General features: G+C 38.9%; 1 protein-coding gene across 10 annotated transcripts in view; it reads left to right on the forward strand.

Annotated features, from left to right (window-relative positions):
• The window catches only part of CCDC170 (coiled-coil domain containing 170), a 49,008-nt gene extending 34,141 nt beyond the window's left edge, over positions 1–14,867 (forward strand). For all 10 annotated transcript variants that reach the window (XM_035322972.1, XM_035322963.1, XM_035322970.1 and 7 more), the window contains 6 exons: positions 404–721; positions 6,168–6,368; positions 7,964–8,137; positions 9,274–9,516; positions 10,419–10,655; positions 13,761–14,867. In XM_035322972.1, coding sequence (XP_035178863.1) covers positions 404–721; positions 6,168–6,368; positions 7,964–8,137; positions 9,274–9,516; positions 10,419–10,655; positions 13,761–13,961 — 1,374 coding nt within the window. In that variant the 3' untranslated portion in view covers positions 13,962–14,867. The remainder of the gene's footprint in view (positions 1–403; positions 722–6,167; positions 6,369–7,963; positions 8,138–9,273; positions 9,517–10,418; positions 10,656–13,760) is intronic.
• Positions 14,868–24,227: the final 9,360 nt, after the last annotated feature.

The following is a 24,227-nucleotide window of genomic DNA, read 5'->3' on the forward strand; positions in this document are numbered from 1 at the left end:
AGGCAGATTTGTGCTTAATGAGTGATCTCGTTTTCTTCAGAAGATGCAATAATGCAGAATAATTATTTTTTTATTATTATTATTTTTTGTTCTGAGTGTTGTAAGATCTATTGTTTCTTCACCTTAGTGCATCTTTTGAAAAAGCATTTCTTTACATGCAATTTTCCAGGTTACTGCAAGAAGTTAAGCTATCTATAAAGTGTTTACAGCAGGCTTTGGGCTTTCATTAATTCCAATGGGAGTTTTCTCATGAAGCCTTAATGTTGTTGGGCCACTGTGAGCAATACGGGTCTGTATTTCTCTAGGTGCAACACCTGCTTCTGAGTAACTCCCTGCTTTGTGCATATGGGGAGGGGTTCTAATGAATTTTAAAACTTTGAATTAGTCTTTTGTGTATTCTTAGGATCTTGACAGTGCTAGAATAGCAAGACAGAGTTTGGAGATGGACATCAGAAACCTCCAAGATAAACTCAATGCTAACCAGAGAGGCTGGGAAGCTTCGAAGCAGGAACTTCACAATCTGAAGAAATCTTTGAGTGAGCTGGATGGAAGTTTGAAGAGCAGCAAAGAAGAGGCCAGGACTGCTCAAAGTTCTTTGGTGGCTTTCAAAGAGCAAATCGCTGCCCTTCTCAGCAATGGATTGGCAACAGTTAAACCCTCTGAGAAAGCTATTTTGGAAAGGATCCAGGAAATTAACTGCAAAGAGGAGAGTAAAGAGATAGTAAGTCAGCACTTGCATGGCACATGTATTTATTCTCTTTGGCTAAGTTTTTTTAAATTATTATTTGATTTATCTTTTTGACTGTTGATTCCTTCTGCTTAGGTTTTGAAATTACATAAGACTTTAATTTTGTTGACTGCTAATTTGAGATACTAAGCCAAAAGCACTTATGTTTTATTAGGTAGGAATAGGTCAGAAAATAAAAAAAAAAAAAAAAAAAGTGCTGTTAGCAGGAAAAGTCTCTAAGCTACGACACTGAAACGTGTTTTCAGAGCTGCTTTGCAGACATGAGAAGTGGCTGCATGGTCACCATGATTTAGTTGAACATGTGAGCAAGCACGGATTTGCTGTTACAACAGTGACTTAATGGACTGACCTGTTTTTTGAGGCAGGTGTAACCGATGTTGCCACAGGCAACTTATTTCCCTTCAATCCTCAAAACCTGCTACTAGGAAAGAGTATTTTTTTACTTACAGGTAAGTATTTCTGAAAGCATAACTGTTCACCATCCTAGAAAAAAGGTAATAGTAAGGCATCTAGGTATTCTAGTGGTTTGGCTAGAGGGATTTGGGCTGATAGCATTTGCAAAGGAAAGGTATGTGCAGAAGAGAGCTGAGGGGAGAGGCAAGCCAGAATGCAGTGTGACCAATGTCAGTTTCCCATCCTGACTGCTGGTCTCTGTACTTAGGCTTCTCAGTCTTTTTGTATGAGAATATATTAGTGTTGTCAGCACACCGTTGTCAGGGAGGGCTATTATTTAATTAGAAGTCACACACTAAATGAAAAGCTGTTTTCACTGAGTCACTGGAAATCAGCTTCTGTGACCTCGCCAGATTTTGAGACTCTAGCATCTCCCGCTGATGTAATAGTTTCTTCTGTTAGAAAAAATAGTATGGTTTTGTATTCTGTCCAAGGCTGCAAATAGCTCTTGAAAATACTTGTGTGAATTTAGATCACATACTTTGTTAAAAAATGCAGCTCCCCTATACATTAGGTATACATCACATACAGTGTGCCAAATTTCAAGAAAAACACTCAAGCTTTGTGAATATAATAAACATTTGAAAATGATCCTCTGAAGTGGAAGTGTGGTAGTAACTGATTAATATAGAAGCTCTTTTCTGTTTTGCTATAATATGTTATGGATTTATTGTGTCCATTATCAAAATGCCTTCAAGCTGAAATCTAATGAGAGCTTTATGTCCATGTGATTGTACTGCTTGGTGTTTTGGCATACAGTATGCTCACTTGGGATGCTGATTATGTTGAGATCTGCTGAGAAAGGGAAATTTAAGTTGACTGGTAGTCATTGACTAGTAGGTTTTGTTCCCAGGAATGCTTTCGAGGAACCTGCTTCATTAGTAAGATTCAGCTGCAGTCTGTTTGTGTAGTGTGTTGAACAGCTATTCATCTCTTTGTGGTACACTACAGTGCAGGCATTGTACATGCTACTTATTCCAATTCTCCTTGTTCTTGATTTGATTCCTTAACTCTATTAACATTATGTGCTGGGTTGCCTACTTGCAGACTTACTAGTCTTGTTGACTGCTAGTTTTGGGCAGGATTCAAACTTTCTTTTTTTTTTTTTTTTTTTTTTTTTTTTAGGTATAGGCTTTTTCTAGCTGCTAGAGAGGCATATGACTAGATCTCCAAGTGACAGCATTGTTTAGAGATGTTCTGCAACAGAGAACTACTGTAAAATATGCAAATAATTAGCTATTATTTTTCTAAACAGCTGTGTTTATTCTTATTTTAAAGGTAAAGAAATGGATGCTCAGAAAAACAAATAGTTTTCCATAGCAGTGTGAGAATTAATTTATTTTAGTGCTATGCTTTAACCTCTTTATCCTCCAGAAAGGCCTGTGGACTCTTGCAATGAAAAAATAACTCAATTTGTTGGTTGTCTGAGGAGGTTTTTCAATGTTATTGCTATCACAATTAAATATATGTGCTTTATTACTGAGACGGAGCAGGTATTGACTCTAATCTGCCACCAACTAAGTCTGTGTTTTGGAAATACGATGCTGGTCTTACAGTTGCCTTCTTTTGTCTGTATATTTTTACATAGTAGAGGAGCTATTTTGGGTATGCCTAATGTAGAATTCTGCCTCTGCTAGCAAATACAGCAATTGCCTGCTGTACTTATAGAAATACTCCCCCAGAATGCTAGTGCCTTCTCAAACAATTTGTGGCTCCAGAAATTCCTGAACCATAAATGTTAGCTTTGAAGTTTAGTACTTGGTGAATTTAGTCACTGTAATTGAGTAACAAAGTTTTGTGGATCATTGTATTTACTAGGTATGTTAAGTGATGAAGCGTTAATGTCTTACTGCTATGACTCAAAGGCTTGGAAAAATTTATGTGCAAGGTGAATTATGTTATTAAAGCAGTGCTGACATCTATTATCAGAAGAGTTTCTGTTTGAAGATTAGGGGCTTTGAAATAACTGAGCTAAAATGTCAATGTTCTGCACGTATGAATCCATTTCTAGTAGAACATAGATTGTGCCATCAAAAAAGCTGTTTTACAGTGACTTGCTTTTCTTTCTGCACATCAGAATTAAATATTTTTAAGGCTTCACTTATAATGAATATGTTTTGGTCTTGACCTTCTTGATCAGATTCCCATTGCATCTCTGGGTGAATTCCTTTGCAGGACTTGGGTATAACTTTCTTGTGTTAGGGTATGCATGCTTTGCCATCAGTCAGTTAAGCAAAGGATTTTTTTTTTTTTTTTCAGATAGAGTTTCTCATATATCTTTCAGTAAACTGTCTAACTTGAAGTAAAAGCTAGTCAATGTTATACCCTCCTAAAAAAGGGCATGAGAGAAGACCCAGGAAATTTGTTGGTCTAACCTCAGTCCCTGGAAAAATTATGGAGAAGATTATCCTGGGGTTTTGTGAAAGTCATTTAAAAAAAATAATAGTATCAGACATAGTCAACACAGGTTCCTGAAGAGAAGGTCTTGCCTTAGTAATTTGATTTTCTTCAATGATAAGGCCACCTGTTTCATGGATGAAGAGAAAACAGTAGACGTAATCTCTCTGGATTTCAGTAAGGCCTTTGATACCCCACAGCAAACTTCTGGACGAATTGTCCAACTGTGAGATAAACAGGTTCACACTATGATGGGTGCTGAACTGGCTCAATGGTAGAGCTCAAAGGGTCGTAGTGAAGGGGGTTCAACTGGCAGGCCAGTCACCAGCAGTGTTCCCCAGGGCTGTTCTAGGGCCAGTCCTGTTCAACATTTCTATCAGTGATCTGATGCAGGAGTGGAGTGCATCCTCAGTAAGTTCACTAAATGGGGAGGTGCTGTTGACCCCCTGGAGGGATGAGAGGTCTTACAGAGGGATCTACTTAGATTGGAGCATGGGGCCATCAGCAACGGCATGGAGTTCAACAAAGGAAAATTCTGAGTGCTGCACCTGGGATGAAATAATGCTGGACACAGGTACAGACTGGGAGATGAGGGGCTGGAAAGCAGCTCAGCAGAAAGGGACCCAGGTGTCCTGGTTGCCAGCAGGCCCCATGTGAGCCAGGAACGTGCTCTGGCAGCCAGGAGGGCAAACTGCATTTTGGAGTACATTAAAGACAGCATAGCCAGAAGAGGTGATTCTATATTTAGCATTGGTGCAGCCTCACCTTCAATATTGCATGCAGTTCTAGGCTCCACAATTATAAAAGATACAAAATATAGCAATGTCCAGTGATAGGTATTCTACTGCAGGATTAAGATGCTGCTTTGAATCACTGTCCTGATGATCATTTCATCAGTTATAAGATGTACATCGTCTGAGTATGTTTGGAAAGCTCTTAGGTGTTTTTGTTATTTATTATTTATGACATACCAGAAGGGTTCATAGGGAGCTGGAGTCCAAGGCAAGAAATGGTTACCAGTTGACACAGAGCCCAGCCCTGCTGTGAGGTCTGTGGGTTCAGATCCTTTGCAGATTTGTTGTAGAAAAATTTATATAGCTGAAGCTTTTTCCCTTGACTACTTACCCATCTGACCTGAAGTAGGAACAACTGATCTGATTATAGATTGTCTGAACTTATATGCCCGTCTGTGCATATAAATCAGTGTTTAAGTGTCATAGTTTAAGATATCATCTTATCAAACCAGAACAGTGCAGCTTTTTGACCATCAAGATAATACGAAGATGACGAGAATGTCTAGTTATGTTGGAAAAGAGAACAAATGATCACCATTATGATATGAAGGACCTTGTAGCTGCATCCTGCATGCTGTTTTTTGCACTCAGCTGGAGTCAGCGTACGACTGTCTTGGTGACCGCTGGGTTATTGAGGGAAATGGCCTAGTGACTGCATAGGCACAGCCCTCTTTTTGGTCTGGTGCTGGGCCAGCTGCTACCACGTGCTCTTGTCAGGCTTTGCACAGGAGAAAAATTAAAATTCAGATATTTTACAAAGGATTATTTAGTTCCAGTGGAGATTAACCCAGCTCAAGGTAAGAGCTGCCTCTGAGCGTTCAGAATTTCTTGTAACACAATAAATAAAAAGCACCCTTTTGAAATTATTTGGTAGCCACATTAAAAAAAAAAAAAAAAAAAGTTTTGTTTTGTTTTTAATACAAAAAAAGATTAAGCTGTACAAGGGATTGGCACAGGAGGTTATAGAGGTGAGAACTACAGGACCAAAAATAGAGCCTTCGTCAGTCATTGGGTACAGGCACGGGTAATAAGGGTGCAACGCCATTTCAGGAAATCCCTAAAATGGTGATTGTTCCTAAGTCAGGGGTGAAGGTCACTTTTGGATGCCTTTGAAGATAAAGTAACAGCTTGATTATTTTGTGGTTTCACCTTCTATGGTGTGATCTCTCATGTGGTTATGGTTTCTGGAAGCCTTCAGGACCCCGTGCAGCTGGGCTATCTGCAGCCTGATGGAGGAATTCTGTGTTCACAGACTGCAACACATCTCTCGGCACAAGCTAGTGAAAAGCTGTTTCTCCTACCGAATGATATACGATGCAGAAAAACATAAAATGTGTTAGGGTTCTCACAGTTTTACTGTAGTTTAGAATTTATTGCAGTTCAGTATTTTCTACCTCTGTACAAGCAGCAGTAATTTCTCATTTTTTTTTGTAGGTAGATAAAGTGCAAACTATTGTTCTTATTTAATTGTGATCTAAACCTTTCTGTGCCACGAAAATTAGATTTGTTTTGTTTTAAAATATATTATCTCCTTTTATTCGATTGACTCATCTTAAGTGTTATTTCTGCTGTTCGCTCTTGGGAATCTTAACATGTCATCACTGTCATTTGCTCTGGGTGGTTGCAACAGAGTTTACTCTTTGTTTTTTAAATTTTGTATTTTTGAGAGGTATTTTATCCTTTTCTTAATAATTTGGTAATAGATGTCTCATATCTTTCTAAAATTTCCACAATCAACTAACTGTATATGTTTTGTCGGCTTGCTTGCTTCCTAGATAGTATCTCAACTTGAAACCCAGATAGCTAAACTGACTGAAAGTTTGGAAAATCAGACCAGATTGTATCAAGAAGCTCTGGAGAGAAACAGAAAAACTGAAAAACAATCAGAGACCCTCCAGGATCGACTGAAACACTTGGAAGAGGAATTGCTGTCTATAGATATGATGCAAGATGGTTTGAAGCTTGAGAAACAAAAAGTAGTTGCATGTGTTGCTTTCTTTTCATAAAAATCAACAAAGCCAGAGATACAGCTAACTGTATTACATTGATCAGCTTGAGTATTGCTCAGTACTGCAAATAATGTGAATTAGCAAAGTAAGGCATCATGTGGGAAGTAGAAATATCTTTTCTTTAACTGACAATTTTAGTTGGTAGAAGTGGATAAGCATTCAAGTTCAAAGTCCATTTAATGTGAGGATAAAAAATAGGATTTAAAAAAAGTCTCACATATGTCAGAATTCCTTTAAGGATTCTTTGATTGCAAAGCTTATCCGTCTTTCTGTAATATATCATCTGGTCCGCAGTCTCCCAAAATCTTGCAATCCTTGATTCTTTTATATCCGTAAACCATTGTAACTTCCAGGATTACTTTATTAATTATATGAATAAATGCATTTATCTTAGTACATGTTTGCATACTAAGAGTTTGAAAAATGACATAGTACAAGAGCTAAACCAGCCAGCTAAGACAGTGCATGGTTCATTGTAACATGTTACCAGGCCAAGATCAGTGCTTAGCAAATTGAATTCGTAAAGAATAGTTTGATGCTGTTTGGCATTAGTCTATGGTACAATAACTTTTCTGAATGAAGCATCCGATATCTTAGGAGCAAACCAGAAAATTGAGGTGTTCTTTCACCCTGCTTCCTCTGTGAAGAACGTGTCAGTGGTTTCTTAATTTCTCAAACAACAGTTATGGAACTGTTTTTTTTTTTTTTTTTTTTTTTTTTCTCCGCTTTGTTATTTCTTTGCAAAGATTATGACCTGCAATAGAAGTAAGGGAGAACAAAGGCAAATACGGTTCTTACAGAGAAGGAGAGTTTAGGTTTTTGTAAGACAAGCTAATTGTGAGCAGTGAATGAATGCAATTTTTAAAGGGCTAGCAGGTAGCAGAAAACAAGGGAGAAAAACAAAAAAAAACCAAAAGATTAAATATTAGGTACATGTATGGATTCACAGCAGTAAGTCAGGTGGAGATGCAATTAAAGTAATCTTTAAAGCAATTTGTAAACCAATAACTGTTATCTCTAAAACTTACTGCTCCAAAGAAGGGCAAAAGTCTGACTGTGTTAACACTCCTATGTTTTCACAGACCACATTGGGATCTCACCTGTGGTGTCCTCAGTACTGGTTTTATCTGTGTTAGTCATGGCTCAGAGCAGTGGGCATGCACTTCCACTAAATGGGATGTAGCTGTCCTTTCTTGCTCCTTCCTGACAGTGCGTGGTCATGTAGAGCAGCAGAGCCACAGGCAGGAACTGGAGTCAGAAGCAGATATACATACCTAGTACTTTTCTTGCTGCAGAGGAGCACAAGACAATCTAGTCTTGCTAAGAAAATAAATACAGTAGGTCCAGGAGTTTATGAACTTGGCTGAAAAAAGACAACTGGAGAATTTGAAATTTTATCAGGAATGTGTGTGAAAAATGTATCCTTCCAGTACCTTGTTGGATAGTCTGTTGGCTCTGTATAGTTGGTTGTCAGTGGAGGGGGCATTGCTTCTAAATTATACGTCAGGACTTCTAATGAAATTTTATTATTCTTTTTCACATTTTCCCACATCGTATCTTAGTATCTGATATTTCTGGAGCAACTTAATGAGAAGATGAAGCTGGATAGTGTAGCAGCAGAGGTTGGATTTGATATGAATGTGAATGCGATTCTAGCCCGGGTAGAACAGTTGGTCAAACTGGAAGGTGATGCAGTGATTGAAAACAAGACTATGGCATATAGCTTAAGAAGAAAGGTAAGCAAAAATGAATGCTGTTACTGTTTGTTTCCAAGATAAGATGCTGCTATGGCTATATCTGGGTGGTAGCTTGTTAGAGGCAGCAGATTGGAGCTGCCTCCAATCTGGATACATACTCCAGCTGGAGTATGTATTAGAAATATCAAAGATGTCTGTTACAAAAAGAGAATCATTAAGAGAAGATAAACATATAGAGCTGTGCAAGCAGATTGCATATTAAAGCAACTAAAAGTATATACTTCTATAAACAGCCAATGTTGATATTTAAATCTAAAAGGATCTACTGGGAAGATGAGTGTCTTACACAAGCTCCTCTAGAAGCTAGTGGAACATCAGTTGTACTTTACCAAGTATTTCAACATTTCAACAAGAACAGCGCTCCTTTTGGAACCTTGATTACCTGTGCAAATGTAGTCAGACACTCAGTCATTCTGTTGTGATGGAGTGAAATCTTCTGTTATTAGGCTTATCAGAATGGTTTAGAGCTTAGGATGAGGTCTGTTTAAGGTTTAAAACCATACTGTGTTCTTTTTTTTCTGGAAGCAACTACCTCTCTGAGGTAATGTTAATACTCCTCAGATGTTCCAGAGTACAGCTTGGCAGTTCAGCTCAGGAAAGCTGAAAACAAGTAGCCTCCTGAGCACCAAAGTTGCAAAACTAAGCTGCTGACCTTTGTGTAGGAGCAGTGGAGGAATGCTTTCTTATTTGTGTGATGACTGTGCTCCTTGCACATTAGGCTTAATAAGCTGGTTCAACATATAAATATCTTAAACTACCACATTGGAACCATGGTCTGCCTAATGAATGTCTCTTACGTCTAACATTTGACAAGTGCCTTATGTTTGAGACAATTTCACATGTTTGATGCACAGGTATTTATGTTCAAATAAGGTGTGGTTTATGTGTAAGTACATTTGAAAAGGTAATGCGCAGGCTTAAGGATGGAGAAGCACAAAGAACTGGTAATATAAGAGGTATGAAATTAATGTATATACTGCTTTACAGAGTTTTGAAGAGAAGTTTAGGAGTACAGGTTAAATGTGCAACAGGGTGATTAAATTTATAAAAACAATTTGTGTAGTACCGTTGTCTTTTGCATATATTTTTAAATATCCTTGTGTTCATAAAACCAGTTGAAGACTCAGAAAGAAAAACTTGAAAGCAAAGAGTTGCATGTGAACCTTCTGCGGCAGAAAATAACCCAGCTGGAAGAAGAGAAGCAAGTAAGGACAGCCTTAGCTGTGGAGAGGGATGAAGCCAATCTCACTGTCAGAAAGTTGCACAAGATGATAGAGAGGTTACAGAAGCAGCTTGATCTGGTCAGGGAAACAAATACTGATCTCAAAGCCAAGCTGTCTGAAACCAATGAACTTAAGGTGAGGTAAAAGATTAGATTTGTGCTTCTTCCCCTTTTTCTATTCCATCTGGATGGAATGGTTCATTTACAATAAATACATACATGGAGTACAGTTCGAATTTGTGTAGAAAAATATAAAATTACAGTGTGTTGCGTATTTAGAAATTTGTCTTGATATGTTAAATAGCATCTGTAAGCACCATGTAAATCTTCAGTTTAGTGTGAGAAAATTATTATACATGCATCCCTTTCTTTTCTTTCAGTATAATTGTAATCCTGTTTTTCCATACATTGCTCACAGCAAATCTCATCTGATAAGTATGTGGAGTGGAAGAAGATTTTTTTTTGTGTGTGTGTGTGTGTGTAAAACATGCAAGATGCTAAGTTTTCATTGTTCCTGTGTTTTATTACCTTGCAGCAGTAATAAATTACCTGCTTTAACTCAGGTGGAAACAAGTAATTTGCAGCTGCTGATAGCTTGCCAGCACTGGAAGTGAGGAAGGTTTATTTTAAGCAACTTTGTGTCTTATGGCTTATGGACTGAAACAGATGAATTACAACTGAAGGACTGAAGGATTTTCATCAGCCAAAACATTTGGCAACTCTTTTTTGGGTATTATTTTCCCAGTGGCTAGCAGGGATTGAACTATCACTGTGGGCTTTTTTCTGTCCAGTTACCTCTTCTTGCAAACCCCATAGAGAATTAGCTGTCTTTGAAACAACAGTTTTTCTGGTAAATAAGTTGACACTGGGTAGTCTGCTTTGATAACATCACAGTTCACACATCCATGCGGTTTTCTCAAGAATCTGTAAGAAAACAGATCAGAGTACTTAGTCCTGATTAGCCATCGTTATTATTTTTTCATATTAGATGAAAATGTGTGACAAATTTAACGTTGCTTTATGAATTGGTTATTGCAGATCCAGACTTTGGAGCAGAACAGAACAATAGAAGAACTTAGTAAGTCTCAAGGCAAGTTGGAAAGAATGAAAGAAAAGGTTGAGAAACAACTAAATTCTGTTAAATCTGAACTTCATTTAAAGGAGCTTAAAGCTACTGAGGATAAAGAAAAAGCCAAAAATATGCTAGAAGCAGTTTCCAGTGAAATGAAGGTGCTTAAAACAACCCTTGCAGAATTAACAAGAAGAGAAAGACAGGTAGGTGTGTACAGGTATTCAACAAGTGCTAGTGTCATTTAGAATGAAATAATGTATTGGAGGTGGAACAGTCATCTGGCTGTGGTAAAACCTTGTGTAAATAAAGCAAGGAAATGTTATCCAGTGTGGCAGCTGTGAGGAAGAGTCAAAGCTCTTCTTCAAGTTATACTTGCAGGAGACTGAAAAATAAATGCATTGTTTTCTTTGTGCATTGCAAAATCTTCATTTTACATCACATTTTGGAGAATAATAAAAATGCTTTAAAATCATAGTATCCTTTTAAAGTGTTTTTCCATATCTCTCAGCTATAAAACCTGCTTACCTGTTACCATATCTAGGCCATAAATTCAAAGACTGTTGGAAAAGAAAAAAAAAAAGACTTAATTTTGAATTCATGTATTTTAGATTGATTTGTGACATATAAGTTTTTCAAAGTGAGAAAATTTTCTGTGGCTACTCATCCATAAGAAACCAGCATGTGTGTTAGGGTGGGAGGGTGCAGGAAATTTAAGTGAGAGGCACACTAGTAAGTATGTTCCATTCTAATTTCAGAAAATTATGAAGTATGTATTTAATTGCCCCAGCCTATCAAGTTTTATAACAGTATTATAGATAGCATTGTTTTTAAAAGCCAATGGGATACTTGATTAAAGTCAGGAATGTGCCATTTTAAGATTCAAATTCAAATTGCTTAGAACTCTGTCAGTCTTTCTAGCTAAGATTTTTACATTAGATGTTGGTCTCAGCAACAGTGCTAGATTATATTTAAGAATGCTATTTCCTAAGATGAGTCTAGAAAAATACTGTTTTACTAACAAAGTAAAAAAAAAATGGGGATCTTTCTTTCTGGAAAGCTTTAGCCCTTTTTGTTTTATAATGAACATTGGAAATTTGCCAGGAATATTTAATTTCTTCATATGTCTCTTGAGGAAACTAAGCATCCTGCACATAGAAAATGGCTTGGATTATATTCAGAAAATTATACTATGGAGTCATACATTGAGTACTTGTTAAAACCACACATGTTGAATTTTTACCGAATGCTTTGTATATACTGATTACTGAATGTGTTTAAAACACCAAGGCTTTTCAAACACTTGAAGTGTTCTTCAGCCAAATGTGAAGAATGTGGGAAAGGTGAGGTAGGTGGGCTGCACAGTGCAGAATGCTCAAGCACAGCAAAGTACTAGTTCTCAAACTTTCAGACTTAATGAAGGAAAAACATCATCTTATAATTCACCAGTACCCACCAGCAATCAGTATCACCAGCAATGTTTCAGACGCTTACAGGTAGAACCACGCTGCTGAATGGGGAGCAAAGCTGCAACCTGTGCCTGTTACTTGTGCAGTACTGTTGAGTGGTAATGCCGTTTTGCTAATGTGAGAACTACCAGCAATATATGTAACGTACTCACCTGCCTCCTAACAGTTTTCTTAGCTAAAATCTCTCCTAGAGATAAAACTACTGTTGCTAAACCAGATAATTCATTCTAAACTCTATTACTAATTAACACTTGACTTTGTTCTGGATTTCTCCGGAACCATTAAACAAGGAAAACACCTTCCTCACCCCCATCTTGGTGTAGTTCTTCACCTGCTTTGGACTCGCTTGTTATTCCATCTCAAGGATGCTAAACAGGGCCAAACCTCTCTTTTGTTCTGTAAAAGGTAGTGAATGCAGAGCTAAATATTTCTTTCAGCGTGCATGCACATAATTAACATGAATATAAATGCAGTGTGTCTGAGTGTATATGTTAAGAAAACTACTAGAAACCCAAGTTGCTGTTATCTGATGGGATTGATGATGTGGCTAGGTTGACTGCATTTGGGTGATTTTTTTTTTCAGGTGTCCTCTGCTTTCCAGGGATATAACCACATTTAATTTTATGTAACATTGTAGTTTTGCATCAGTATTTTCTATGCTGTGAAAACTAAAACTATGCAGAACTGAACTAATGCCAACTGGCTAAGACAATGGTCATTCTTGTGTTCACAAAGAATGGCAGAGCATACACAAGTGAAGTAAAAAAATAATATTGCATCAGAGTAAAATAGAATTAACTGACATTTAGGGTTTAACACTATTTCATGTTCTTTGTGTTAGACTTGTCTAAAGTCTGGCAGATGATACTAAATTAATAGGAGCTCTTGATACCCTTGAGGATAGAGAGGCCTTTCAGAGACCTTGATAGACTGGAGGGCTGGACAATACCAGCTGTATGAAGTTCAACCCTGGATATATGTACGGACTGGGGAGTGAGAGGCAGCCCCACAGAAAGGGATCTGGAGGTTCTGTCTGGCATCAAGTTGAACATGAGCCAGCAGCGTGCCCTGGCAGCCAAAAGGACCAACCATGTCCTGGGATGCACCAGGCACAGCGTGGCTGGCTGGCTGAGGGAAATAACTGTGCCACTCTGCTTAGGGTCTAGAGGGCAAGAAGTGTGAGGAGTGGCTGAAGTTGCTGGGTTTGTTCAGCACAGAGAAGAGGAGGCTGAGGGGAGGCCACATGGTGGCCTGCAGCTTCCTCATGAGAGTCAGGTGCTTAGCTCTGCTCTCTGGTGACAGGACCTGAGGGAATGGCATGGAGCTGGGACAGGGGAGGGTCAGGCCGGGTGGTCCAAGAAGGTGGTTGAGGAGAAGCTGATGAGTAAAGAGGAGCTGTGGCAGGCAGAGGTCAGGGACTTGAGGTCAGGGCCAGTGCCTTAGTACATGCTGTGGCATGTGACTGCCAAAATTTCCAGTTGTCTCTGTTCTTTACTAGGTCAAGTACAACTCCTCTTCCCATCTTTTCTGTAGTTTTTACTGTTTAATCAGCAGGGAAGATGTGCCTGTGAAGGATATTAAAGAATATTGAAATTGTGAGTGTTTGTTGAAGATTGTTAGCACCTCAGCTGTTTACTTGCTTTGTTGTTTGAAATATGCCTCAAAGGGCCATTTCCATACTCTTCAGCTCTCTGTGCTGAGCAAAGGCAGAAATTCCTGTATTTTGCCCTGCTAATACAAATGCTTATATTTGTATGTGTGCATATATGTTTATGTTTTTCCAGGCATTTCCTTTGCTTTGTAGTTAATGTATTAGTAATTCCTTTCTGTTTGTTCTTGCAGCTGGCAGACTTCCGAGAGGTAGTCTCACGGATACTGGGCCTCGATATTGCCAGCCTTGCTCTGCCTGACTACGAGATCATTACACGCCTTGAGGGGTTGATTCACTGTCATCAGCACCATTTTATCACCTGTGTCTGTCTCAAAGACGTGGCAAGAGCACAAGATGAACATACCATTTCTTCACTAAAACACACATTTTGAGGAAACCTAAGTAAAATTTTCTTTTTCTCTTCCCTATCTGCTAGATACGCATAAAAAATAGGTCCTTATTTCTGGTCCTTGCTCTACAGATACCTACTTGGACTAATTTTTAGTGTTTCAGTAGACACTCTGAGCCTAATGGATAGTATATAGCCAACAACCTAGACACAACAAACATAAAATCCCTGGGCTGCACAATATTTCAGTCATGAAAATGGTAGGCAATATGTGAACAATGAACATTCCTCCAGTTTCAGTGCAGAGGCACTGAAGGCATTAGCCACCTGAGATCAGTTCACAGTTCTGGCAAGTACTTGTTAGCTTCAGTGATGTTTCTTGTGCTTTACCTCTGGGTAACAGTGATGAAACGAACTGGGGATTATCCAGCTTCTGTTTCTCTTGCAAAATGGGACCCATCTGTGCATTTATGTACATAGGAACTTCAGCTTAAGACTGGAAGTCAGTCAGAGGGCTATTGGTTTTGGAATAAGGTATTTTTTTCTTCCATTGTTTTCTGTAGATGACTCGTGTCAAAACAAATTATACTTTTTCAGTGAAGACTCTTTCACAGGCTCCAGTCATATGCGTGGCATAGATATATAGTAAAATTGCACGTAGTTCTTGTCACGATGCCTTGAAAGTATTTCTTCTAGCTGCGGTGTTCCTTGGGCAATTAATCCATTGGCCAAATAAGCAGCAGTTCTGAGTCAATAAGGTATTAAAAAATCCTCATCCACTATAGAGAATAGTTGAATTACTGAAGTTTTGATTTCAGAAAAGCAATGGTGAGATACCCAGAATTACCTTTTAATCATGAAATCTGTCTAATGCCCTTTCTGATTGTTGAACTTCATGATTTTTAAAATACTTTGGAACAATAAATCTGTTTTAATAGTACACTCAAAATTGATTTTGTGTTTTTCATTGTCTCTTTCCATTATATATTTTATGTGTATCTGTAGAACAGTAAAGATGACTTACCTATTTATATATGACTATTGTGGACCTTCTGCAGTATCACAGCAAATGATAACCCACTCACTAAAACTGAGCACTATTTTAAGAAAAAAGTAGTCTTTTAGAAGAAAATACGGTAATTTTGGTATATGGCTATGGTATATTCCAGGTTGCTTTTATTATTATATTTCTGCAAAATCATTTTGCAGTGACTTGGCTTAAAAATAGGGAAACATACAATCTTTTGCAAAATCAGTGGTTTTAGGAGACACAATAAATCATATATTTTTATGCTCCTGTGGCTACTTGAATTAAAATCAATTTTCTTTCTTGCTTTAGGATGAGATATTGTTTTTTTTTCTGGTACAGTTTAATAAATGGAGTAATGGAAAGATCTAATATTAACTTACATAGACTTTAACTTAGGAAAGCACTACACTTTCAAAGTAAAATAAATTGAAATGTAAATATTTTTAGGTGTGATACGTTGGTTGGGAATTTAGAGAGTGGAAAAGTGTGTAGGAAATTGATAATTCTTAAAAAAAAAGTAGTAGTTTCAGTGTGTGTGTCGCTGGTTCTTTGGGCATTTCTTTTCTGCTAGGGTTGTGTAAGTAAGCAACAAAACCTGGTTTCTTCATATACATTAATACGTACTATACAAAGCATATTTTACCACATTGTACAGTTTTAATGAACTGTGTTAAGAAATTAGTTTTAGTCAGCCCAGATAATAGTCATAACTTTAATAGTCTCTGAGCATGCCAATCATAAATAAGTATTCGTATTTGGCCATAATTTACGATTAAGTCAGATGATTTCCTGCAAAAAAATTAAAGTCTGCTGCCATGCCCTGTGTTCCTGTATCCTGTCCCCCCATGACCACAGCTGCGGCACCAGCTGTGACGTTCCAGCAAAACCACCAGCAAAGTTCTCTCAGTTACTTCAGAGGAGGCAGATTTTGTCATGAAAGAGATTTTGACTGGACATGCCTCCAGTGAAGGCAATAAATCAGATTGTTGAGTTTTGCCTTTTTTTAAACTACCAAGTGTTGCCATTGCAGATACTGAAGTGAAACAATTTACATGCCATAAATATTTCACTAATAAAATCACAGTGCAGGTAGAAATGAGTGCTACATTATTATTTATATTTATATATTTTATAAGTATTAAAATGTATGCAACTAAACTTTTGCTTTTATAACATATTGTCAGTAATTCATTCTTCAAAATTTATATCATGGAATTAAAGCAGTAGAGCCAAAGAAATTAAGTGCACGAGCACTTAAAATGTGTTGCTGAATTAGCATTAGGAAGACTAAAGACAGATCACATTAAATTACTTTAACTTATGTTACTCTAGAGTTTATTATTACTGTATAAAGCTGTTTGTTTGCTTCCACCTTTTAGTGATGTGAATTGTGTGTGCATCATTCACGTTCTCCTAGGGTTGTTCAGTTACTGAGTAATTCTGTCCATTATGATGGTGCAAGTGAGAGGGACTAGAGCTGACCCTAAATCATAGTAGATTTTCAATTAAAACAAACAAACAAACAAACAACAACAAAACTGGTGGTGAATCAGGGACGTTGCTAGAGAAAAAGATTCATGGACTCTGTGTTCTCTTGAACTCATATGAAATAACAGTCTTTTTAAAACTATAAATTTCTATTTAATTAAAAAAAAAAAGAGGAAAGGAACAAAATGAATTGAAATTCACTGTGAATTTAGAGAATAAGGATCTCTGATATTATTGAATCACAGAAAGCCAAGTAACAATTTAAAATTAGTTAATTGTGTGGAACATACAAAAACTGGGTGTTAGCTGGAATAGAAATTGGAAAGAATGGTCAAACATAATCATTTTCAAATGGAGGATTTCAGATTACTTTGTTCTTCTGTCAAAATAAGCAAGAATCCTGTATGGCAGCGTTTCCTTGTCTGAAAGAAAAGAAGGATGAGTTATAAAACTGTATCCATAATTGTTCAGGAATAACTGAGTCAGAATAATGACCTACAAAAACTAACTTCGCCTAAACGACAAAAAAAAAAAAAAAAAAATGCTTTTCTGTTAAGTTTAAAATCAACTAATGAGCTGAGAAACAAAGAGGAGCACTTCTTTTGAAATGACAATAAATAAAACTGTTGATGTGTTTTTTCTTACACTTTTGATTACTCTGTAATTACTTACACTTTTGGTAAGTAGGAGAATTAAGGAAAAGAAAGTTGCAGTGTGAGCAAATGGAGACCAAGCTGCTCTCTTCCAAGCGGCCCAATTTAAAGAAACCAATTGTCGGGGGACTTTGGTACTTCTGGGGATGGGACTAGAGAGCGTGGAGTCCAACCACGAAGCATGCAGGCAGGGACCAGAATAGGATTAGGTCCATAGATGTGTGCAAGCAGTGAGGTGATTTTATGGAGCAACGAGGCGTGAATTAATTCCAGAAGTTGAGCTCTGTTTTCCCTTTGGAAATGATGGTCTGCCTGCATGGATGAGTCCATGTCCCCAGCTCCTGTGGGGTCACCCTGTGGACAGCCTGGTCCTGGCCAGGGGTCTGTCTGGGTGCAACATGTGCCTCGGCCCGGCTCCCAGCTCCCTCCTCAACCACAGCCCTGCACAGTGGGGAGGCCACACTGTGCCTTCAGCTGTGCACTGGCAGCTCCGACCGCAAAACAAATACGTGGTGGAATCTGTTGGATGTCGGGAGACTTGTCTGGTGTTCATATGGAGGCAGCGACGCGCCAGCAGAGCTGACTCAGCCCTTTCCCCTCCTGGCCATGTTTCTGTGCCGAGGAAGACAGTGCTGCAGTGGCTCTTGAGGCTGGGACAGAAGGAAGCCTTGCAAACAAGACTGCAAATCTGGGCAGGTTGAAAAGCTGCTTCTGGTCCCAACAGTGTCTGCAGCCCTCGGACTGGTAGCCAGGCTGCTCTTGGTTGGACTCTGGCTGGCACAGTGAATGAGAAAGAAGCACTGATACAAATATTTCAAAGTATTTCCTCTGTGTATCCCTCATACTGCAGTGACAGTATAAAAGTATGCAACTTAAAAGCAGCTGTATAGATATGGGGTCTTACAGTTAACCTGACAGGTGCCTCAGAGGATAAGTAGAAATTCAGTACCAACAGACCTTTCTTTGGAGTAGTTCGCTGTTTGTTTGTTCGTTTGTTTGCTTATTTATCTTTTGTTCTCAGCCTCTGTCCTCAATTAAATTTGCTTTTCTTTCTCACCCTGCTCTCTCACAGATCACTAATCTGTGGCGAAATGCCTGTGGCCAGCCCTGTTCTTCATCCGGCAGGCTTCCAGCAACAGCCTGGTTGCACAGGGCTGCTTGAGCAATCCCTTCACCCTTGCTCTGCTGTTCTCTTCCTTGCTCTGCCACTTTCTGTCCCTCAGCAGACAGCAGTGCCTCGTACTCCCTTTAGGTGGCTTTCTGGAGCTGCTGGAGTGTACGTCTGCTTTTGAGTGGGGAGCCAAAGGGGCAGAGAGGTTTTGGTCAACCTAAAGGGATCCCAGGAACTTGCAAGGTTATGTCAGGCATGTGTCCACAAGGGGACAGGCATGGACTGCTGCACCGTGGTAGGGAGGAGGAGCTGCAGGAAGAAGGAGAGAGAGAGAGAAGGGTGATGGTAGCAAGACAAATTGGTGAAGATGCTTGGGAAGGAGACTGATCTTTTTTATTACAGAAGTACTGTGGCCATCAGTGCTGGTGAAGGAGCCCTGCAGGTTGTGACTCAAAAATCCCGTAGAGCTTTCCTTGGAGGTTGGTCCAAACCAGGCTGCGCAGAAAAGTGCTAGACCCGTGCTGAGATTATCGCAGTCTCACCAATGCATCACCTTTTTGATAGTGTTTGTGGTTGTATATGCTTAGAATAATACTTACATGGCATCACCATCGTGTGACACCGTTAGCTAGGCCTGGCTGCCTTGGAGAAGATGAATTGAGATCAGTTGAACAGGAGATAAACAAACAACGGTGTTGGGGAGTGTCTAGCAGGAGTGAGAGAAGTAGTGAGGTTGAACCAAACCTCCAGGCAGCTATATCTAGGTTGTGGAAGCAAGAGGGGACAGAGGGAGGGGATTTGAGATGCATCTCACTGTCAAGGAGCTGAAATAGATTGATTCCAAGTAGCTAAAAATATACTTGGAGATGACTTTCCTTTTCGCTGTGAGCAACTATTCATCACAACAGTTCAAGCTAGCAAGCTGTGGAGAGCGTAGGAATAAAAAACGAATAAATATTTGAAAAAGCAACCAGTAAACAGAGATTGATGTAGAGTAATGACCCAAGCAGAAATTGATGTCATGGGTTCAGAGTTGCCTGGTGATAAATCCTCACTGCAAGGCTTTATAAACTTCTCTTGACTTGTGGATGGGCTATGGGATAGAAAAAGAAGGAGCTAGCTGCCCTGGGAAACCTGCCCTTAATGCAGAGATAAAAAGGGAAGCTGGAGCAGGAGGAAGGGCTGGCAACCTGCCTGAGGACTGCAGCCTGGCTGGAGTTTGAGGCAAGGCAGGTAAGTATCCTGTTGGTCTTGTGAAGCTGTAGGAGTGGCAAGGGTAGCACTGCTGCTTAGAGCTGAACCTTTCATGCATAAAAAGCCTGGCCTACAAGGACAGAGATCCTGTATTCCCCCAATGGGGATGACCACTTTTGTTTTTACAGTTTATTTTTACAATTTATTTATTTTATTTTTATTTTGTAAGCTGCTTTCAAATACTGCAAATATATTACTTTATAATGTCTTTGAGGCCTCAAAATCAGAGACTGTATTCCTCCAGAAATGTACCATCTGTGATTTTCTTAAGAAACTCCTGTCTGGTTTGAGGGTTCAGTTTACATCCTTGTCTATAGCAATGTTATCATTGCCTGCAACACAATTTGGTGCTCCTGTTTACAAAACTTTGCTTTTATTTACAATACGAGCAAAGTCTCTGATGCTAGCTGACAGCACTTATGCATTTGAAAAGTCAAGCCGAAATGGCTCAGTCATTCCTCAGAACAAGACTAATGGGAAAAAAAATAAAATAAAAAAACCTGCCTATACCTGTAAATAAAAGTCTTGGAGAAGTTCAGAGCAGGGTAAAAACTGACCTTTATAATGAGCATTCCTTACTGATGAAGAGCAGGAGGAAGCAAGGTTGCATAGTCTGGAAAACACCACGTGACAGAGTTTCCTTGTGCAAGGACTCCTGCTTTGTGTGCATCACTGTGGTTGCTACCAGAGCCTCTGAGCAGCACGGCGTGCCACTGGGTTCAGGGCTGGCAAGTGCCCTCTGCTTCCTTGCCCACTGCTGTCGGCAAGGGACTGTCTTCAACATCAGTGGTCCTAGTGTTTCTTTCCATGGGCAGACTTGCTGTGCAGTCTTCTGGATGATCTTTCAATGGATTTACACATTCTTCATAGTGAAAGGTCTTTAATATCTGGTGTTTGGAGGTGAGGAGCCCCCAGAATGGCTGTTGAAGATCAATAGGAGTTATGAGGGGGAATGACCTCTGAAGGCTCTACCTTCAGGGGCACAAATTGAGCTTGAAAAGTGTATATAGCCCAATCTAAAGCAGTAAAGCAATCTGCTTCTTGCCTCAGGCAGACTTCACTGTTACTGTCAAATTTTTTTTTTTTTTTTTAAAGTGGTTTGAAAATGGTCTACATTCAAATATGAAAAAATTAACTTTCTTAGATACAGGAATTCCTAGGATGGAAGTAATTCTCTTTCTCTTACCCAGAACTGTTCAACTTCTTGCTTACTATAATGACATCTGTTGTTTTGCTTTGGAAAAGTGGGGAATCAATGGGAAATGCCTCCCATGTCTCACTGCCAGAGGTCTTGGTTTGCCACCCGTGAACTCTCTAGGTGCCATTTCACCCCGTGGTGGCAGGGCTCTGGGTCTGACACCCCAGCAAGGCTGCTGGCACCTGCCTGCCCTCAGCTGCTTGGCCCGTGTGTAGGATACATTTTGTTATGTACTTTGGCCCTTATTTCTGTCACAGTTAAATTTCATAAGTCCATTTGTAAGCCACTTGTATGTCCGAGATAAATATGTATTTCTTATAACATGAGCATGTCCCTTTCTGTTTGATGGTACAAGGCTCTGGTTCTGGAAAGGTTATGTACTGAAGTTTGTATTCTCTGTTTCATAGGAAGGTAATTACAGTTGCCCAACCACCTTGATAAAGTTCTTTAACGGTTTTGTAGATGAAATATTGGAGCATTATAAAATGATATTTGGTTACCTGTAGGACTCCCTATAATTTGTTGATTTATATTTTCTTTAGAAAAACTGTGGAAATTTCCTTCTGATATTTGCTTCTAGTTTTGCTTTTAGCTTACAATAAGCTGTAATGACATTTATTTCTAAGCTAGGCTGGAGAACCTGCTGGAAGAGTGACTGAAAATGGAAACTGTTGTATTGTACTCCCTTGGTCAGCACTTATCCTGTGGACCACAAGTTCGGGTTGAGTACCAAGTCCTTTGCCCATGTGTAAATGGGATTAGCATTGTAAGGAGAAGTGTCAGAACACAAAAATATTATGAACAGAAAATACATGCTATGCTGTCCACCAGATAATAGTAATATTGACCATGATAACAAAATGAAAATGCCGACTTATGTCTAATAAACACGTTGCTTAGTAAATGTTTTAATACTAAATTGCTAATAATTACAAATATAATTAGACTATGTTAAATTGCAGTAGAATAAATAATTACTTGTAATTTACATAAAGGTGTTACTTAATAATAAGACTTAATAAAAAGTACTTAATAAAAAGTACTCTGACGTAGTACTTTCTATGACAGGATCTCGAAGTGCTTGACAAGGGGTGCTAGCCCATTGCGTCTGTCCTTACAGAGGGAGAAACTGCAGCAACATGAAGAGACTTGCAGAAAACCATGGCAAGGTGCAAGGTGATTGCTGCCTCCTCCGAGCGCTGCTCCCTTGCCTTTGCTGGGCTCCTTGTTCAACCATATTCCCTGATGTGAAACTGTTAAAGAGCACAAATCTTTCTGCAATACATCAAAATCAGAGATTTAACAACTGCTACCCAGTCTTGGGAGGGTGTAAGAAGTAAGGATGTAGGGAGCTGGGCAGAGACAGTGGGGTCGCGTCTCTCACCTGCGATGTGGCTGTGCTGCTCCCCAGCGAGAGCTGCCACAGGGCATGTGTGGCTTGTGGGACGTCCTTGCTGGTGAAACCTGCTTGTCACAGGCAGTAGGAGGTGAGGAATATGTGGTCAGGAACAGTCAAAATACCAAAATCCCAGTTCTCCCAGTTACCTCAGGATATGTTTGGTTTTTGTCTCTCCTGGAAGCGTAAGGCAGTTTTCCAGCTAGGACTGTTGGTTTTCACACTTCCAAATGGAAAACAACTGTATTTTTTTATATACGTAAGCTCTGGAAATGATATAAAAGGCCCAACATGTTTGATTGCAAGAAGACTTTACATTTTGACCCTAAATTATATTTATTAAAAGCCAACCAACCAACCAAAAAAAACAAACAATGTTGTAAAACGTGGAAGAATCCACAATTAGGAGATAAGCGAAGGCTGTTCCTCTGACAAGCCCTGTGGGATGGGTGAGAACAGTTGGTGCTGATGGTTTAGATGTGTCCAATGGGAAGGGAATTCCAAATGCGGAATTGGACCAGACTGCAAAAAGATTAAGTGATGCTGGAGTGGAAAACCACACAAAATACAGAAGTCTCTGCATGGATGTGATGTAGTGGAGTAAGATATGACAGGACTATCTGTGGGAAAAATGCATGTATGCATGAATAAAAACTGTTTTTTTTTTTTTTTTTTTTTTTTTTTTTTCCATCCACAAGTACATAATTATGTCTTAGAGATTTGTCCAAGGTTGGTAATATTTTCAATATTTTAAGTAGCTACAACAATATTTTACCATATTGTTTCTATCCTCAGCTTCGCAGTTAGCAGCTGGAGTTCAGTATTTTATTTATGGTTATTTTAAAAGTCTTTCCCATAACAGAGTAACACTTCAGCTTTTGAAAGAGCTACAAAACAAGCTGTCAAGTTGTAAATGAAGGAAATTATATTCGAGCAGTAAATTAAGTAGTTTGGCTATTGTGGGATTTCTTATTTAACTGCTTTTAAGTGTTCTTTCCTTTGCTCAGAACTCCAGATAGTCCAAAATAAGTGACATACAAAATCCCTTAAATTTTCAAGTGTAATTTCTTTAACATATTATATTGTATGTGTACATGTATGTTGTAGCCTCTTACTAAATACTAGCAGGAAACTAAAATGGATATTTACTGTAAATGTCATATTTTAGTGGACATGGTGGTGTGAAAAGATATTGTGAAACATCTAATAATGTAAGAAATAGTCAAAGAAGATGAATACCAGTACATAAGACAAAGTAGGAGTTGGCTGTGAAGGAAAGGCCTCAGAGCTCTTTTTGCTGGATACTTATGGAAATTTTCAACCTTAAGTAGATGAGCTAACAGATACAAAGTCAGCGTGATGCTATTAATTAGGAAGGAAGCAGCCATCACTGACAAAAGGCAAAAAATTAGAAAAAACTGCTAGGTAAATACTGCCTGGATAAGTGAAGAACAGCCAAAAGAACACGGAGAAAAATAGCTACTGGTGCTCTTGCTATCATGCAGAGAAACTTGGGGGCTGCGCATCACAGCCTCGTGTCAGTACTCCTGAGGATGCCCCATCAGGGCTTCAAAAGGCTGCTGAATTAATACGATCAGTTGGTTTCGATGACAGAACCTCAGGACCAACATCTCTTAGATGCCGTAGCTACTAGCTGCTTTTTATGCTGCCATTTGGCAGCCAGATGAGTGTCTTCTGCAAGGAAACGCGTCCAGCACCGTCAGCCAGCAGAGGCTGGCCACTTTGCTCGTGTACCTCTGGGAAGATCCAAATACTGAGGAGCTGAAGGCATTCGACTCCAGACCTGCAAGGCTGCCAGGATTCCGGCATTTGTCATGCTATGACCTGGTAAGTTTAACCTGAAGGAAACATCAAATTTTGTTATGTATCAGTGTAGACAGAGCTCAATTATGGAGTCTCGTTTCTTGTGCCAAGAAATTTCGGACAGTATTAAAAAGAGTCAACTTACTAACGGAGTAAAAGTTTTCTTTCAGTAGCCTGCACTCTTTAGACCCTGCTAGAAATGGTCTGTAGCACTAGGGTCTACTTATAACTTTGGTATAAAATTTGTAAACACAATTATTGATTTAAATTGACTTTACATTTATTGTTAGTAATTTAACTAAATACCAAGATAAAGAAACTTGATTCTAGCAACAACAACAACAAAACAACACCA

Source organism: Oxyura jamaicensis, chromosome 3 (genome assembly GCF_011077185.1).
Source record: "Oxyura jamaicensis isolate SHBP4307 breed ruddy duck chromosome 3, BPBGC_Ojam_1.0, whole genome shotgun sequence".
Taxonomy (NCBI): Eukaryota; Metazoa; Chordata; class Aves; order Anseriformes; family Anatidae; genus Oxyura; species Oxyura jamaicensis.